Here is a 20,241-nt window from a genome sequence, read left to right on the forward strand (position 1 = left end):
ATTTTTTTTTTTTGCATTTTACATCCTGTGTAAGAAATAACTTTACAAAATAATTTATATGCTGGTAATATTTGGACAGGTACCGTAAATTCATGTATACTGTACTTTCTGAGTAGATTTTCTCTATCATAGCAAAATTTATTTCAAAATTATAGCTCTTTGAAGTGTTCAAATATAATAAAAATTTAGTTATAAAATTATGTGGCAGTATTGAAAATTGAGAGGACAGTCTGAAGAAAGAGCAAGACAAATACTAATTTTTTTTATCTTCTAAATAAATGTTTGGGTTTACACACACATATATGTAGTTATTCCAGATACTAACTAGGAGTTGATTGTAGTGTCTTTACATGTAATCATTATATCTTAGTAAAAAGTTAATAAGGCAGTGTTTCTGAACATGCTTAATCCTTCGATTTACCTCTGATTTGGTTTTCCACTGTAATCCCTGGGCTGCTTAGGAGGATTGTGTTTGGTTTGATGGAAAAACTGGAATGATAATAGTTTAAACTTTCTGATCATTTACTATGTGCTTGGCACTGCTCTGTAAGTTTTACATTACTCACTCATCACAACAGCTTTATGAGGTCAGTACCACTGCAGATAACGTAAGTGAGACGCAGAGAGGTTAAATGACATGCACAAGGTCACACAACCATTACACTTCGGAGCTGGGTGGTGGCTGGGCTCCACACGGCCCTCCCTGATCACCGTGCTTGTCTTTTTGGAAGAGAAAAGTCTTTGACAGATCTATGCTAAACTAAGATAATATTGAGAGGAAAAGGAGAGAATAGAATTTGGAAAGGAAATGATTATAGGGTTCAGTGAAAATGGGTTCTGTGACTGAGTGGAAATTGATTGGCAGTTGTGCTGATATCCTGGAAAATTGTCCTCTGGGTACATCTATTCTAGGGTTCACTTCTGCTGTAGAATTGTTTCTTGGACCTTTTAAGAGAGGATACTTAGGGTAAGATTGTTAAATAAAGCAAATGTATCACACATCTGTGATCATTTCCTTTAAAGATAATGTATTTACTCAGGTACTTCCTATGTTTAGTGTAGGGGCACTACCTACCTCCATTTGTTCAAGAATCATAGAGGATAAGTTAATGTCAAAGAAGATAAAGGTGGCCACCATGACTGCTTGGTTTCTTCTCCCCATGAATAATACACAATTTCTGTACAGCAGCTGGTATTTTGTAGCTGCAAACGTAATGGGGGAATATGCCAAATTTTTTATCTGGAGTCTGGGGTTTAATCTTGTGCCACTGGGCTGTTTATTTTTAAATGTAAAATATTAACTAATTTCAGGACTTTATATGTTATCTGAGATACGACTATTCTAAGACATGCTGTTGTATTCAAATAAATACGAATTTCTGCGTTTATTCCAATTCCATTGCATGAAGCAAAATTAGTCGAAGTTTAAAGGAAGAAGCGTTTAGAAATACTTCTGTAATTCTTCTATACTACATTAAAATTGTAATTTCTTATTTAGAGTTAAAAATTAAATTTGTTTTCCAAACAGTGTGGTAGACTATTTGGGGTATCTGTATAAATAAATACATGCTACTTATGCAGAAGATCTTAATCTGGTATCATGAAACCGAAGCTTCAGATCTAGGTCCTGTAGGTATTCAAACAAGTCCGTGACCCTCGGTATTTTAAGGACCAGTGGTTCAGTGAGACGTACGGATATTAGTCTCAAAACTCATATATTTGATTAGAAAAATTTAAGTATTAAATGAAGATTACAAACTTAGCATCTAAATTACTCCCTTGATGAAACTAGGGTATTTAGGATCATAACATTAGCTCTGGCATTGATCTAACCATGTCAGTTTAGGCCCTCTGGAAATTTTATATCATGTACCTTTAAAAAGATGCTCTTAAAATTAAACAAATTAACCACAGCTTTGTGCATCCCAGACAAGGCCCCATTGCCTCACATAGACAGCCTTGGGGGAGTAAGCACTTCACTCCTGACTGGGCTAGGGCCTGGCCCCACTGCTTAGAGAATGCCCCTAACGCACTGATCCCATCCCAGGAACACCACAGAGCTGGGACAGCCCACAGAGAAGGTGAATGGACTGTAATTGATGGATTGACTGTGATTATGGAATTAAATTGGGTACATCTTTTGAAAAGAAGCAAATAAAGCGTAAAGATATTATAGTCAAAAACCTATTTAGAAATATAATATTCCCTTATAGAAGTGTTAGATATTCCAGGTTGATTGAACTTCATTCAAGTTAAAACAGTACTTTACAATAATGACAAATACCATTTTTTATTTAAAGGAATCATGTGAGGAAAGACAGTTTAAAAATATACATAGGATACTATACCACATCAGTAGTATTTTCCCAAAAAAAAGGTATAATGTTTTTATTTTGGGGAAAGGGTTATATGATCAGTCTTTCTTGAATCTCATGTTCTAGGAATGTACCACAATTTTGAATCTATGAAAAGAAATAGTATCAACTTGTGGAGATAGATGGATGCTAAGTGGGTTAATGGTTACTGTTTTTTAAATGCATTATGTGATTTTAAGCATATGTTTGGTTCACATGTTTCAAAACACCATATTCAACCTACCTGTAAGTTTATGAACTAGTAAGGTTACAAATTAAAATCAGGAATATCTTAGGGTATGTCAGGTTTCAGGTTCTTTCAGAATGCAGATAGAAAATTTAAAGGGTCAGTCTCTCCAGATGAGAGAATATCTAGCCAGTTATCAGTGCTTTGTGCTAGAAATGGATTGATTGCATGTTCATTACTGTTTGATCTTACGTATTGCAGCTTGTGTAGGATGAGCAGTTTCTCAGAAAAAGTGTAATTGAAACAAGAAGCAAAATTACCGCTTTTCTAATTTAGGAGTATAATTCTGTGAACTAAATGCCTAAGAACTATATGCTTTTTAGAAATGGGTCCATAGACATAGATTGAGGAAAACCACATTCTAGTTTTCTTGGCTTACTCCTTATAGTATAGACTTAAAATGCTGTTAAATTGACTAATTTCAACAGAAATCTCAATATAAAATAGTCTTCCAGGCTCAAGTGATAGCCTATTTTTTTTTTTCAGTAAGAAAAATTCAATGGACTTTTTTGTGGGGGAAGTTAAGAGCCATTCCTATGACATTTGTGAGGCGGTGTCTGCTTTGTGGGAATACTACTTTACACCTTGAGAAAAATTACTCTGTTGAAGACCTTTTTTCAAAATCGACATAAGCTGTATAACTGGTCTGACTCTTCAGGGCATTCTTACGTTTTAAAAATGAGATGGAATGTTACTTAAATTTATTTTAACACGTTGTAAAATATTTATATAATTTCATAAGAACCTTAAGGAAAAGCATTAACATTCACATTGTCGGTAAACCTTAAAATTTTGGCCTTAAAATGTTAAATGTAGCTGAATTAGGAAAACTAATGCTGTAGTTTTGTTAGGATAGTCATAATTTTTAATGTGTATATAAAGTCTAACCATTTTTGGTGTTATTTTGTACTTTATAATTCCCTACTCTTGCCATATAATCTATGTGGGATTTTTTTAAAAATACCACTTAAAAACATGGATAAAAAATTTTTATTCTAAAATATCTCATATTATTTGTAGTGAGGTGGATGGACCTAGAGTCTGTCATACAGAGTGAAGTAAATCAGAAAGAGAAAAACAAATACTGTATTCTAACGCATATATATGGAATAAAAAAAAATGGTACTGATGAACCTAGTTGCAGGGCAGGAATAAAGATGTAGACATGGAGAATGGACTTGAGGACACAGGGTGGGAGTGGGAAGCTGGGGCGAAGTGAGAGTAGCATTGACATGTATACACTACCAAATGTCCAATAGCTAGTGGGAAGCAGCAGCATATAGCACAGGGAGATCAGCTCGGTACTTTGCGACGACCTAGAGGGGTGGGATAGGGAGGGTGGGAGGGAGACGCAAGAGGGAGGGGATATGGGGACATATGTATGCATATGGCTGATTTACTTTGGTGTACAACAGAAACTAACAGTATTGTGAAGCAATTATAGTCAAAGATTTATTAAAAAATAAAAATAAAATATACGTGAAAAGCACTTGTATGAGGTGCTCTTAGCTGCCTGTCCATGGTCAAATATAACTGATACTGTAAGAGGTTTTGGTGACTGCACTTTTGTCCACCTTTTATCTACCTTGACTAAAAGGTGGTGTTTTTACATGAATATCTATCATGGAAAGTGGAACTACACTTAAGGAATAATTTTAAATGCTCTTAACTTTCCATTAACTCCACTGATATTAATTCAACATTAAAGGCTTTGAAGAGTAGGAGCCAGCCAAGTGTTAAGAGTTGCACCCTGCTTTACCCTTCTACCTCCTGGTCACCTCAGTGCTAACCAGCCCTTCAGCCATCCCCTTTCTTCTTCGGGAATCTCATACAGACACACTTCCTTACGCTACTTGAAGTTCAAGTTATTCCACTTCAGATAATTCTTTAACTTTCCCCTCAAACCATGGGCAGTTATTATAAATGCCCCTCAGAATCTTTATAGTCTCCACCTACCTCTTTATCCTCTCCTAATTAAAGTTTCTTCAGGCTTTAACATTTATTTCAACATTAACATTAAATGTCAACTGTCACATTTCCCAAATAAGACAATGCTTAAATACAGTATCCTTTCTCTAATCTTTCAGTTCTTATTTACAATGGCTTTGGTATTTCAGTCATTGACTAGAGTTGTTCTATTATTTTAGAAGTGTTATAACCAACTAACCAGCCTAGTTGAAAGTGCAAAGAAAAAACATTTAGGAGACTCAAAGTTTACATCAAAAGATTGACTTATTTGTGCTTAATGTTACATGTAAGTGAGCTTTTGGAATTACTGGCAGATACTCAACTTCTGTGTCATGTTGGAGTGAACTAGTAAAGCAGCGTTAACTTTCCCGAATTCTGTTAACATTTTGTTGTAAAAATCTTTAATAAGAAAGTAATCTTACAATGAACACCCATATACCCACTACGTAGATTCTACAGTTAAAAATTATGCTTGTTTTAATCACATATATTTCCATCCATCTTTTCCTCAATTATTTTGAATTTAACGTATAGTAAATTTTTGAAAATTGGAATGTTCATAAGCGGGCTATTCCAAGTAGCTAAAGAGTGATCAAAAATCTTGGTTGAATATCTTTTGTAAACATAATTCTGTTTTCTTAGTTTTGAAATTCAGGATCTGGCTTCAAACATCAGATGATTTACAGTAACCTAAGAAACAAACACAAATGGTTAAGGAGACTGGACTGAATGCAGTGACTAGGACCCTTGGAAGGCTGATGGAAAAGGGTAATCCAATCTTTGATGTTAATCCTTTTGTTTTAAAATTTAACAGCCCTTAGTGTCTGATCACTTGAAAAGAGTAAGGGCAATTTCAGCGTTGGAAGGGACGGTTGAGAGCCCTTATTATAGCAAGAAGATCCCCCAAACTGTAGATCTCTCCAAGGTTTTGGTAGGAAGAACCAAAGCCCTCTGATTCCATGTTGCCAAATAGAGTGAAATAATAAAGATCTTCCTGTTTAAAGGTCTTAACTGTTAGGAGGCAGTTTTGAGTTCAGTTAAATCAAACATTTCCATGTTGGAAATAAAAGTCATCAAAATGTCTTCTACCTGCCATCCCCTCCTCAAGATTCTAGACTCTTAACACATTTGTAATTCCGTTTTGACAACTAATCAGGTTAATCTCTAATCTTAGAACAATGGAACTATCTGTAATAATTTAGGAGTAGCTATATATATATATGGCCAGTTTTGGAGGAGTCTGATTAGTATCTATTATCTTTACAATCATATATAAAATACCACATCTTCCTGCCACTTTATGTAGTAGACTGGGAAAAATTACTTAACTTTCCTGGATCCTTTCTTACACATGCATAAAAGTTATCATTGTATGAATGACTAGAGAAATGAAGTGTTTTCAATGTTATTGTTTAAGAATGTCATTTTGTCTTTTAAGCTATTATACATTCAAGATACATGATCTCTTCTAGTTAAATAGAGCTTGAATAGAACCTGTAGCCTCCTTTGACAAATGTGCATCTGATTTTCCATGATCATCCATGTAGGTTGCTTTCTGCCAATTCTCCCGTTTTTCCCCTTCCTACCATTACTTAATTCAGAGACTGTAATTAATGCCACATCATCTATGATAAACTATTCCTCTAACAGAGGGAACTTTAAATTTGTGTCACCAGTTCTACACTAAGGAAACATTACTCTAAACCCTGCTTTAGAAAATGAATTCTAAGATCTTGACAGTGAACCCACAGTAAATGTAACACCTTCTATAAGTCTTAAATTGTAATTCACAAGTTTAAGTTTGGCAAATACAATTCCTGGGTGTTAGGAATATTACTCATACATTTTAGCATACTTAATTTAGAACTCCAAGAGAATTGCAAAGGATATGAAAAGTAACTTAATCCGAAAACTGTCAGATTAATTCAAGACAATCTAATCCAAGAGATATAAAGAAAAAGGATTTAGTTCAACCATAAAATAGATCATCCCTAATCTTAGAACTTTATCCACCCCACCCCTTCAGAGAATCCTATCTAAAATTTTCAAGAAAGTTTCTTTCAAAGATTAATTTTTATGAGTTTTTATAAACAGCACTGCATAAAATGTACTCTCAAATTTCCTTTCAGATACAAAAACAAGTAGCTCCTGAACTACACGATTTGTGCCTACAACAATCCTGCTTCCTACACCATCTCATCTCAGCACAGACACACTTTTTCCCATTTGGAGACTTGTATTTGGGAGTCTTTGAAAGATTTATGGATAGCTCAGGGCTGAAAGAACAGGCTTGTGATTTTTAAGTGTTTTCATTCTGCAATGTCCTTCAGAATTTTAAGTATATAGAGGAAGATGATGAGACTCTCAGCCTTTCATACCCAAGTATAAGTACATATGTTTGATTCCCTCAACCTGAAGCAGATATCAACTGCATAGAGTGCATGGGATTTGGGGGCCTTCCATTCTCTAAATAAAGGATAATGTATTCAGCAGTATGATGGGATGGTCATTAGAAGGGGGGAGATTTACAAAAAGATATAGAATGTTAAAAGATCAGTTTTACCCAGTGTCAAAACTTGGACTAAGGGAAGGAAACTTTGTTCCTCCTTTTCAGCAGCTGGGCCCCTGCTGTCTGAATCCAGAACTTAACATTAGAACCGTCCACTAACACAGACTTTTACAGGTCAGTAATAACTAACCACCATTTAACACTTTGAGAGGAAATACTTTCAGTTCAACAACTAATTTACTATCACAGATGAAGTTGAGGGTCCACAGGAGGCAGAAAGGATGAGGTCAAGAGTACTGGTAAAGGTGTTAAACCCAGTGAGGGAAAAAAGAATATAGGAAGACAGAAGAATATTTCGGTTCCATATTCATGTTGTAATTAGTGCTTCCGTGCACTATTACCAAAGCTGTACCTCTCGGCCTGACCTATCTTCTACTTGCTGTGTGTTTCCACGTGGATATCCTACATGCATCTTGAAGTTCAACATGCAAATCAAAATTATCTTCCTCTATAATTTCAACCCCCTCCAGAGTTCTCTAATTGCTGGTTTTATCTTCCTGATTGCTCAGTTTAAAATTTCTTTTCTTACCCTTCATTCAGTTGCTGAATTCTGAATTCTACCTCCAAAATATCTCCCAAGTAAGTCCATACCCCTGTATACCCTCTGATAATGTCCTTTAAGGCTCTTTTTTAAACCACTGAAATATCCTCAAGTGGCTTTCATGTCTCAAGCTTTCCCCTTCCAAACTGTTCTATTTCCACCAGTTTTCTTTTTGAAGCAGGAATCTCATTACCTTGCTCATAAGCCTTTGGTGACTCTGCCGTGCTCATAGAATAAAGTTGAAACTCTTCAGCATGACATTCAAAACCCTTCATGTTACTACCCCAATACACCATTCAAGACAGTGAACCTTCCCTGCACTTCTCTTAAGCTACTGGGTATTCCACATCTTTTCATAACACTGCTAAAACTTTTATCTCTGACAATGTATTCAATTCTTCTTTGCATGTCAGATACAACTGAATATTTTAAGGCCCCACTCAATGCTACTTCTAATAGGTGTCCCGATTCCCAACTATACAATCCCTGCTCACCAGCATTAGTTGCCACCTGCTGGAAGAGACAATGACTTGACTTTTGTTTTTACCTCCTCTAAAAACGTTTCTTGTAGGGTAAGCTTGTATTTCAGTTATGGCCATCATTTCTTCCTCACCCACCTATGCTGTTAACTTTTAGCTCTGCCAATTATCCTTGTACAGCTGACCCCTGAACAACTCAGGGGTTGGGTGCACCAACCCCTTGTGGTTGAAAATATGCATATAAATTATAGTCTGACCTCTGTGTCCGTGATTCCTCCCTATCCAAGTTTCCACATCCTCCGATTCAACCAACTGTGGATCATGTAGTATTGTAGTATTTACTATTTTTTAAAAATCTGTGTGTAAGTGGACCTGCTCAGTTTGAACCTGTGTTGTTCAGGGGTCAACTATCTCCTGAACATACTTCACACTTAATCCCCCGCCACACTAAATTGTAGACATGCTGCTCAAAAATGACACAAAAGAACAGATATTTCAAACAAGGAGGGGAGGGGTGGTTGAGGCAGTTTTATCCGAGACAGGGACTCTATATTAGTTTCATTGTTAGGATTTTTATAATATGCAGAAATGTGTTATCAAATGTGCATAAATGAGCCGTTTGCTGGAATCATAAGACTGATTTGGGAGATGTCAGAACTCACCTAGGCCAACCCATTAGTAGTAATATTTACAACACGTTATTTAAAAAAGCTAAAATTGGGCTTCCCTGGTGGCGCAGTGGTTAAGAATCCGCCTGCCAATGCAGGGGACACGGGTTCGAGCCCGGGTTGGGGAAGATCCCACATGCCACGGAGCAACTAAGCCCGTGCACCACAACTACAGAGCCTGCGCTCTAGAGCCTGTCACAACTACTGAGCCCACGTGCCACAACTACGGAAGCCCGCGTGCCTAGAGCCCGTGCTCCACAACAAGAAGCCAGCGCACTGCAACGAAGAGTAGCCCCCGCTCACCGCAACTAGAGAAAGCCCGCATGCAGCAACGAAGACCCAACACAGCCAAAAAATAAAAATATATAAAATAAATAAATTTATTAAAAAAAAAAAAAAGCTAAAATTGGTGACTACCAATTGGGGGAATTTTGAACTATGGCCTTAACTCCTAAAATGAGATTTCCCATCTATTTGTAAGGAAGATATTTGCATTTATGTGAGCCAGAATGAAGACTCATACAAAATGCCAGTATCAAATAGAAGTTCCTTTGCATCCTCAAACCCTTTCCCTTCTTTTCTATAACTGATTGCTTAATATCCCCACTCAAAATTTAGCTGCCTTTCATTATACCACCTCTTGAAGTCCTCCTTAATCACAAAACCAGTCTCCCACACACAAACACATGCCCTGTGTTTTTTGGTAATCTCAAACCATTTAATAATTATGGTTATCTCCCCAAGCACCGTTTCTGGAAGAAACCAGAAATAGGGCAGAAGTCGGTGGCTTTGAGCTAGGACAGCCCTCACCTTCCCCTGACGTCTAAATGCTTTTACTTGAGGACATGCTGGGAGGTGAGGGACAAGGCACTGGAGTCTAGCTTACCCACCACACCCACAGCTCCTCATAATCCTAACTTCTCTGGCTTGGGTGGGTGCCCACCATGCCCTCCTTCCCAGGTCCATCCTGGGCCCTAGTGCTGAGGGGCAGAAGTATGGGCCTGGGGCCTGGGTTTTGTTCCTTCTCAACACCGAAAGTTGAGTCAGGGCTTTTAAAGAAGGCAGATAAAGACAAAAGCAAATACTGTGGGAGTTTTGAGATAGTTTAAAATCATGTACTACGCAAAAGAAATGCAAATGGTTTTCCCCAAGTGTAGCGTGACTGGATCCCATTCAAGTCCCACATTCGTACTAGCTTTGTATTAAAATCTGTGAAGGGAAGGGGTAATTACATAGTACTGCCTAAAAACCTGAATGCTTGTCCTGGTAAAATGTAGATTACTTGCCTAACACATTCTAGTCTTTAAATTCAGAAACCACCCTAAAATTTGTATTTTAACTTATAAACCACCTTTAAGTTTGAAAAGAATTGCTCCTGTCAATCTGTTAATATTGTAATTTGGTCTTTTATTACCTTCCTTTCCCTTTTATCTTCCTACAAGGACACTAATTACTTAGCACCAAGATTAATGCAAATAAAAGCAGCTTTCTAGTCTCACTACGTCAGTGGTACGAGCTGAATAAACTCAGTATCAAATTCTACAAATTCACCTAAAAGCAACTTCAGTATAAAATACTAAACCACATACTGGTATTTGTTTTATAGGGAAGTGCCACTGCATGGAACAATTTTTTCCACTCACATACTACAGTTACAAACCTTTTACCCCTTTGCAATGGTAATTTTTTAACCAGACCGTTAGTTAAAGTTTAGTCCTGGAGCTGGTAACTGCCAACACAAAGTGTGCTCTATACACCCACAAAACAACACAAATTACAGGAACATTGGAGATGTTTCAAGACACTCCAATAGGAGAAAAATAATGGCTGAATAATTGGGCTGCACTATGATCTGAATTCCTATGTTGAAACCCAACCCCCGAGGTGACAGTACTAGGAGGTAGAGACTTGGGGAAGTGATTAGGACATGAGGGCAGGAACCCTTATAAAAGGAGCCCCAGAAAGCTCCCTCACCCCTTCTGCCATGTGGATACACAGCAAAAGGACACCATCTATGAACCTCTAAAACTGGGATCTCAACTAGACACCAAATCCACTGATGCCTTGATCTTGGACTTCCCAGCCTACAGAACTGAGAAATAAATTTGTAAGTTACTTAGTGTCTAGTATTTTGTTATAGCAGCCCAAAGGGACTAAGACATGCTGCTAAATGTTTTACTTTAACACCAAAACTATTCAACTTTTAAATTTAACACCTTCTCACTAAATATCATCTGTAGTCTCTTTCAAACTATAAAATCTATTACTTTATAATACTACCTATTTCCTTACATCATCCTTTAAAAAATTTAACCATCCTCTTTACCAATGTGTTAACACTTCTCTTAGCTAAAAAAAAGTCTTATCTTCTACAAGGTCGAGAGTGCACTTGTATCTTAGTTTCTCTAAGTGCTTTTTTAAAATCCATCTATATATACCTATATGTAAATGAAGTTAACTTTCTCTAAATTCATTTAAGAACAAAGCATGTTACAGTCAGCGCCAAGAAAAATATTGGTTGGGGTGTTGACAAGCTGTATAGTGACAATATCTATTAGAAATTCTCAGATTTTGAGGTGGCTATAACAAGTCATCATGCCATCCTGGCATTGCTTATTAAGTCAATAGTGATTCTAAGTAAGGTTAGGTAAGTGTCCTCCCCCTTCTTGTGTGAACCAGAAGATACAAGAAGTTGAGACTTAAGGCTCATTTATTTCTTCCTCAGGATGGTAGCACCTTTCTTATCTATACTACCTTATAGGATCATATATAGCCTCTGAACACCTTTACTTTTTCACATGTCTAAATATTGACCAATTACTCATTACCAATTACTTTTTCCTTTGTATTATTTGGCATAAACTTTGGCCTTGTATAATATAATGAAAAACTATATGGGGCAAATTGTGTTCTAGAATTTCTTACTGGAATAGACTTTATAGATACACTATTGAGTAGAAGTTTGAATTTTAAAGTAAAAATACATATGCTGCCATAACTTCAAGCAAGCTTGAGATTCCAAAGTCTCCATCTAATATTTTAACATCAATTATATTTGCTTTGATTCAAGTATCCCATTCAGTATCAGTATAAATTTTGCGAATCAAACAAGTGCCATTTTCTTTCATTGTAAATATGTGGTAAGTCAAATGGTATTTTATAAAACAGCTCAAAAAATAAACGCATATTCTAAGCTATAAGCTAATCAGCTTTACTTTTGCCCACAACCATTTCCATTCATGAGATGGGGAATTCCTCCCCTTAGAGGTAGTAGTGTTAAATTACTGGACTCTCCAGCTTTCAGAGGGAGGATGTACAATTAGTATAGACATTTAGCCAGTAAAATGGAAAGTTAAAATCCATCTCCTAGTTACACATTCAAACATGAAAAAACAATCACACACAAAGAGTCAAGACTAGTTGAAAAGGGGGGGGCCAAATTATTATTATTTTAAAATTTGATTACAACCGATTTTGTTGGCATTAAAATTTTAAATATGAATGGATATAAACCAAAACCACAAATTAAGTTTGGTAAAAATGGGAATAGGAGTTTTCCGGTAATTACAGATTAGAAGGCAGAAATCAATTTAGAGAAACATAGACAAACCCCATGTTTACAATGATTGTGCCACAGATTTAAACTTCAGTAGTGCATTAGTAAACTGTTCACATTGAGATCTTCACCTTGAGATTTGACAGCTGTTTCTTGAAAGAAATCTCAGTACCTTGTGCAAATAAATCGGTCTTTCAGGTGCCTTAGCACACTTAAAATTTCTCCATTGTATATATACAAAACACCTACCATTTGGGCAGGGCAAAATACATACTTTCATAACAAAACTATAATGTACCTCTCAAGTATGAACAATATACACATAATACATGGTATACAGTATTTACAAAATATAAAATATAATACAAGCTGTTTGTAAATTTTTAAACTCATCTTTTGCCCTTGTATATTGCAACAAGGTAATTTTCCATTTCTGTACCACTGCTTTTCAAGAGTCCAGGGATTTTGGAAAAGCTATGTTTTACATACATACTGAAATCTGAGATCTAAGTTTGAACTTTTAGGAGCGTTTTTAAGTGTACTGCTATCAACTCCCTATTTTGGTTGGAATTTTCAATGGTGCTTCCCATCCAGTGACTAGGAGGCTTTGGAAGAACACTAGGAGAAGGTGGATCACTAAACTTTGCCCCAGCATAATTCTCCTTTTGGCTCACTTCAGTTAGAAATGATGATTTCTTCAAATGCTTATTTTTAATATTCTCAGTATTTTTAAAAGGCTTTTTTTCCTGCTTCTGAATTATATCAGATGAAACAGAATTCTGCCAAAAGTTATTTTCATTTCTTTTTGCAGAGGTGATCTTGGTTAGTGGTAAGTTATATTTGCTTTTCTGTCTGTTTATCTTTGGTTGTTCACACAAGTGTATACCATGAACAAGCTGGCCGTGGGGAATGGCAATTTTCTCCGATTTTCCCATCTTTGATTTTAAAACCTACAAAGACAAGGAACATAAAAGTGAATACAGTCTCATGATAAAAATCAGTCATGAACCTCACCATATATCTAACATATTTTCTTTTAAAAAGTTCCCCTGGACTTTAGTTCCCTGTCTTGATTAAATGCTTGCTGCACTTATCCCTGGAAGTCCAAATACGCACACATCTAATTTTACCACTAAAAATAGTGAGTCATCACTGTTACCAGTGCTGATTCTAACAAGTCAAAGAACCCAAGGTAACCAAGTCCACCTTTCTATAAAGAGTAATGAGCTATATTCCAAACATGTATGACAACCTCTTCCTAACAAAGGTCAGCGTTTTTACAGTAGGATATTTCCAAGAGAAATTTTCAAGTGCTTTGGTTGATTAGAAAGAAAAACTATGTTAATAGATACACTATTTACCTTTTAGGACAGGTACTTTAAAAATTATGTCAGAATAGAAATTTGATTAGCAGGAGATTGATTTTAAGTGAAGAAGTGTTTTGATAATGGTCACTAAGTACACACATTAAAAATTATCCCCCCAGCTTGTGAAAACAAAATTTCAGAAATTTAAATACTAAAATACTTACCACTTTCTATCATCTCGTCCAGTTACACATATAATACATAGTCAGAAGAAAATGCTTTCTGCCTGCCCCGTACTTTGTTTTAAAAACTGCTTCAAGAACTTTACTGCCTTAATTCCAGTCACCTTCCTAACTCAGGTGATCCTTATAGGAAGCCATGAGATGGAAAGACAGGGTTATCTATTCGATCACTGCCCTTTCAACACTTGTAATACGGTAGGGAAGCCAGGATACAAATAGAAAGCCGGAGCACAAGGTAACATAATCCATGTCAAAAAGGGTAACTGACAACAGAGCTCCCCGGTTTTAATACCGTTCTAGAAAATAAAGGAATCTTACTAGGAAACAAGTACAAAAACTCGCTTTTACAGTATCATTAATATTACAGAAGAGCCGTGGAATTGAAAGGAACGTATACAAAATTTAAGTAATCACGGTGGACAAATTTAAGTTTTTGCAAGAGCACAGCTAGATAAGCTGCAAATCTCTCAAACCAATATTCTTTCAACAAATGTCAGTAACTTATTTTCATGATTATTATGAAGGTTTTTGAAATTCAAATCGTTTTATTTTGATACAAAGTTTACTTTAAGTTATATAGCCACTTAATACCGTTTAAGTTTTAATCAATTTTATCCTAGTCCAATAGCAACTGGGCAGCATATCGTCAATTCAACTGGGAACTCTTCTTTCGGAAACTTCATCATTCTGGACACAAGCAATAAAACTACCTTCCGCTAAGAAAGCCTGGCACAGTACACCGTGGGGATGCGCAGTAAATTCCGTTCATCTGATAGACTAGCCCAGAGAACTTATCGCTTCAAAGAGGCAACAGCTCTGCCGTCGCTCCTGCCAACTTTCTAAGTTGAAAAGCACAGCTAAGTAGGTCTGCCCCGCCAGGAGCAGCGCCCCAGGTGGCCCGGCGCCCCACACCGGGCACCTCACAACTCAGCAAAAAGCCAACCGGAAGCGGGCGGCTGCCACCCCATGGCAAACCCCACACCGGCTGGCGAGAGACCGTATGCGCGTCCCGACGAGTCTTGGCGCTGCCAACGGCTGGGAAGCCGCCAGCGGGCCCGCGCCCTCGCGCTCCCAACCCCCGCCCGGCTCGCCTCCTTCATGGGCGCCGAAGCGCTCCGCACGTAGCGCGCGCTGACGTCAGCCTCCAGCGGGTCGCTTCCTTCTCCCGCTCCCCCCCACCCCCACCCCGCGCCCAGAACGCCGAAACCCCCTGGAACGCCGCCAGCCTTCTAAATCCGGGCTGTTGCTGGGGCGCAGCCGCTCCTCTCATTGGCCGGCTCCCCGGAGCCAATCAGCAGCGCCAGCGCTGGCCTCCCCTCCCCTCCCCCCCCCACCAGCTAGAACAGAGCGGGCGTCACGGAAACTTCCCTCCCGAGTAAACAACCGCCCCTCAACCCTCAACCCGGCCCCTCCCTTCCCGACCCCGGAGCGCAGGGCCCCAAACCTCGCGGCCGGGCTGTGGTCGTCTAGGGGCCGTCACGCCAGCGGTCCCCCCGTCCCACTTGCGGCCCTTACCTCTCTACTGAACGAGGGTTGGCCGGGCGCCGCGGGCGGCAGCGAGCCAGGGAAAGGGCTCGCTTCCTCAGTTCGAGCTGCGGTCGCAGGAGCCGGGGCCCAGGCGGCGGCCTGGGCCTGGTCCGGGACTTGCTGCGCTCCGCCGTGGCCCGTCGCGGGGCTCCGCCCGCCCTCCAGGCTCGGCCGGTGCTGCTGGTACTGGTGGAAGCGGCTGGGAAGCTGCCCCGACGGGCTGGCCCGCACCTTCTTCTTTCGCCGCTTCTTTGGTGCTGCCCGAGGGGTGCCCCCCGCCGTGGCGAGGCTGCAGTTGGGCAGAGGTGCCGGGGCGCGAGGATGAGGGGTCAGACAGGGACCGTCTCCCCCTAAGAAGTGAGGGAGGAAGAGAGTGGGGGGCAGCCCCCGTGGGTCCGGGATCCGGGGCAAAAGCGGTGGAGCAGTAACCATCGGGAGGGCCCCGAAGTAACCGCGGGCGGAAAAACCCATGGGCGCAAGGCGGCCGCCCAGAACAAGCGGCTCCCGCTGTGGGACAGAAACGACGGTCATAGCACTACGAGGAAAAGTGGCTCAGCAAAAGTAGAAGGAGGAGGTAAGGCCAGAAATCACAGGGCGGCGGCGGCGGCTGCTGCTATCAGAGCCCGAGAAAAGAACATACCATGGGTCGGGCGGTGGCGGCGCAGCAACAAATAGCCTGAGCCTCCGCTCCGAGTGTTGTTATCGGAAGCTCCGCCCTACCCCGCCCGCCTCTCTGAGAAAGCCCAATCAGAATGCGACAGGGAGGCCACGCCCCTCCGGCTCCGCCTCCACCGCCTGGAAGAGGCACACACAAACAACCCGCTTGCTGCAGCCCGGCACAAAGAGCGCGCACTGCGCAGGCGCTGCCATCGGGCTATTTCGGGAAGAGTCAGTCCCGCGAACAATGAAGTTCCGTTTCAGTTCCACCTGCCCCACCCCCCTACCCACTCTTCTTCCTCACCCCCGCACCTCACCCTGAAGGCGGTGGTGTGATGGCTAGATCTGGGCTGAATCTTGGGGATGGGGATGGGGATGGGGATGGGGATGGGGATGGGGGCGGGAACCAGGGAGAAAGAATCGGGAAGCATCAAGGCCACTGACACCTACTCCCTCGGCCACTGACCTTGGGGAAGTACTTATTTCAAGCCCAACATAATAGCATTATTATTGTTTTTTTTTTTAATTTTAAGATTTCAGAGTGCACGGTAGGGGTTACATTCGTCGCAGTCGGAAAGAAAACCAGTCCACACTTAAATTACATTTGATGAAGTGTTGCTCACGTTTTTTTTCATTAACTCGGGTGAGAAACGCTGCTCATTAGCCATGGTAATCGGAGTAAAAGTTAAGGGAGTGACTTACTGAAATTGGCCTCTTAACGTATAAAAAGTTGTCCATAAATCCGTAATTGCACATTGGAAATGTTACTGATTTCATACTGTGGGACTTTGGGATCACGAAACAGTGCCTGATACCGAGAAGAAAGCAAAAGAGGAGGCTTGCGTCTCAAAGGGAGAAAGTGAAACAGCTCTGCAACATACAGTGTATTTTGCTAGGTCTGTGTTGATAGAAATTCCTCATCTCCCCGCACTGCGCTCACACACACAAAGAATTGTGGCTATTTATCAAGTACATATGTGCCACGAACTGTTCTTCACGTGAATTATCTCATTTGAAACTCGAAACAACTCTAAGGAATAGGTACTATATTTTATCCCCAGTTTACAGGAGAGAAAACGGGCTTAGGCAAAAAGTACTTGTCAAATGTCATACAGTAAGCTAGTAGCAGAATTTGAACTCCAGGTCTGGCAAGACTAAAATGTTAACACCATCCGTACTACCTGCCACACTAGATTATAGGTTTTTAGAACACCACAATAATCTTAAACTTCTTTGTATCCTACCAGCCTTTAACCAATATTCTTCAGCTTTGTGGTGCTTGATAAGTGTTTTGTGATAACAGAGTTGGACAGAGGCAATATCCAGAATAATGCTTCCCCATAACTTTATATAAACTGTTAATACTACATTCCACCATTATTGATTGCTGGACTTTATCATTTTTGCTGGATTTTACTCATTTTTGTGTTTACAACACTTAATACATAGTAAGTGCTCATGATCATTGGATGAATGGGAATCATATACTTCCGACCCTGTAAAATCTCCTCAGGCTGTAATTGAAATTGTCAGGTCTGTAAGTTGGGTTTAAGATCCATCTGAAGAGAATAGCCTGGCAAGAGTTGGTGGATGGACTTCCCTGGTGGCGCAGTAGTTAAGAATCCGCCTGCCAATGCAGGGGACACAAGTTCAAGCCCTGGTCTGGGAAGATCCCACATGCCTTGGAGCAACTAAGCCCGTGCGCCACAACTACTGAGCCTGCACTCTAGAGCCTGAGAGCCACAACTACTGAGCCCGCGTGCCACAACTGAAGCCTACACGCCTAGAGCCCGTGCTCCACAACAAGCGAAGCCACCGCAGTGAGAAGCCCGCTCTCCACAACTAGAGAAAAGCCCGCGCACAGCAACGAAGACCCAACGCGGCCAAAACAAAAAAAAAGTGGGTGGAGAAGAGCAGGCAAAGATTATGGAACCTCTGGAATGAGGTAATTTGTTCTTTTGTTTTTGTAAGAGTTTCTACTTTTTCAAAGGACTTTTTCATCTGTTACCTCATTTTATTCTTACTCCAATCCTTTAAAGTAAATAGCAACATGTAAATAATATAAAGCCTCTAAAGGTAAAGTAACTTGCCTAAGGGCCACAGTCCCTTAGGTCCGAGTTAGGGACTAAATCACTTGAACTCCTAATGCAGTGCTCTTTTCACCAGATCCCAAGGCCTAAGATCTGACTTTACTAGGGGGTACTATCAAACTGTCCTGAAGAATAATTTACCCTTCAGGGGGCTGCTAATTTGTAGTCAGTTCAGTGGGGCCCTTGATCAAGGACACCTATTGTTGTCTATGTGTGTGTCTTGGGTGGGTGTTGGGATTACTATGTGGTATGTAGTTTATCCTTTTGAGACCTGAAGTGTAGGCCTTGCGTAAAACCCTGGATTCTGTACTTTAAGAAAGGTAGCCTTGCAGCTGTGGCCACCTGGGTGGTAGGTGCTAAGATGGTGCCCACCACCAAGAGACTGGGAGCTGGAATGGACCACTGGAAGAGAGTAATTTGGGTTTTATAAACCATATTATTGGATTTCATTTTTACCCTTTGTGTATAGTTCCCATAGACTCCTAGTCTTTAGTAGAGTCTGATTTTAATATTCAAACCTGGTTTCATCTGTGCTATACGATATAAAGGAAAAGATCAGATACGCTTGTCTGGGCCAATCATGGAGGTAGCAAGACATTCCAAGGGTAAAGTAAATCTTGAGAGGACTTTAGGGTTCTTGAAGATTTTTGTTCCATTGCATGTCTTGGTTTTATTTTTGTTAAATCAACAGTTTATTTAGAGGAGGTGTTTTCTTTGTTTGTTTTTTTAAATAAACAATTGAAATGTAAGTCAGGTATTAAAGCCCACTTGTGTTTCTTTTTCTTTTTTTTTTTTTTGGCTGCTCCCGAGGCATGCAGGATCTTAGTTCCCTAACCGGGGATGGAACCTGTCCCACCTGCAGTGGAAGTGCAGAGTCTTAACCACTGGGCCGCCAGGGAAGTCCCCCCATTTGTGAAATAAGCAGTTTACCTGCATTGACATTCCAGAGCTCTCTGAATTCCTCTGCCCTCTCTTCTGTCTACGTTTGTCTCTCTCATATTTTACTTCTGCCCTCATCCTCTCCCTCTCTCTACCTTGAATATCATCTTTCTCTCCTGCTCTGAATGTCCTTCTTCCCCCTTCACTGTTACTTTGTTTCCATTTCCTCTGCCTATTGTTGCTTCGATCTTGAACATCTAAGCTCTAAAGGACACCTGTATGAAAAGAGGAACACTTACTCCAATTTATACTTTGCTTAATTCTCAAATTATTACTCTTTCAAGTCTATGAAATAATATTCCTCTAAACATTGAACATAACCATGAAATCACAATGTTTACACTTAATGAACAAAAATTTCCCTGACATTTAAGCCTTGATCACAAACCTTATTTTATCAATATACCCTGAAAAGTTTATTTGAAATTTAAGGTTTACATTTACTTTTCAAAATATTTATTTATTTATTCATTTGGCTGCGCTGGGTCTTCGTTGCTGCGTGCAGGCTCTTAGTTGCGGCATGTGGGATCTAGTTCCCTGACCAGGAACTAGAACCTGGGCCCCCTGCATTGGGAGCGAGGAGTCTTAACCACTGGACCACGAGGGAAGTCCCAAGGCTTATATTTAAAAGCAAGCAAAATATGCACAAATTTTCACAATAATGACAAAATTTATACTGACACTTAAATTGCTCGTGAAGTATTATTACTGTAGGTCAAAATTATTGTCTTCATTATCCTTATCCTCCTTCATTATACCTTTCTGGGGTTGCAGTAATTTTACCACGTATTTCTTAAACCTTCCTAAGAAGGACAGCAAGCCTTTGCCGGCTGTGCTTTGCACAAGAGTGCCTGGCTGAAGGGTTGAGGGGGAGCGGAAATACAACTCTAAGTCTGCTCTTGAAAGCTGTTGCCCCGGGGGCTGGGGCCACCTGGAGGAAGGGATCTCTTTTTCTTATTGCTACAAAGGTTTCAGAAGAACTAGTGGCAGCCCTGGGGTACAATAATATTATGGATACTTGACACAATTTCATCCTAGATATGAAACCAAAGGAAAGAGCATGTTATTTAGACCAGCTGAGGTTTCAACCAATTGAA

General features: G+C 39.9%; 1 protein-coding gene across 1 annotated transcript; it reads right to left on the bottom strand.

Moving 5' to 3' along the window:
• Window positions 1–12,243: 12,243 nt before the first annotated feature.
• Window positions 12,244–16,146, bottom strand: PNRC1 (proline rich nuclear receptor coactivator 1). Its single transcript, XM_068551475.1, has 2 exons — window positions 15,447–16,146; window positions 12,244–13,332 (listed from the first exon to the last, which is right to left on the bottom strand). Exons 1-2 carry the CDS (start codon window positions 15,987–15,989, stop codon window positions 12,889–12,891), a joined length of 987 nt encoding a protein of 328 aa, XP_068407576.1. The 5' UTR covers window positions 15,990–16,146; the 3' UTR covers window positions 12,244–12,888.
• Window positions 16,147–20,241: the final 4,095 nt, after the last annotated feature.

The sequence above is a fragment of the Eschrichtius robustus genome, chromosome 9, assembly GCF_028021215.1.
Source record: "Eschrichtius robustus isolate mEscRob2 chromosome 9, mEscRob2.pri, whole genome shotgun sequence".
In the NCBI taxonomy this organism is placed as follows: Eukaryota; Metazoa; Chordata; class Mammalia; order Artiodactyla; family Eschrichtiidae; genus Eschrichtius; species Eschrichtius robustus.

Coding starts and splice junctions, on each gene's coding strand:
- PNRC1 (XM_068551475.1), bottom strand. CDS start 15,989: ATGACCGTCGTTTCTGTCCCACAGCGGGAGCCGCTTGTTCTGGGCGGC. Junction 13,333..15,446: donor AACCCTCGTTCAGTAGAGAG/GTAAGGGCCGCA, acceptor TTGTCTTTGTAG/GTTTTAAAATCAAAGATGGG.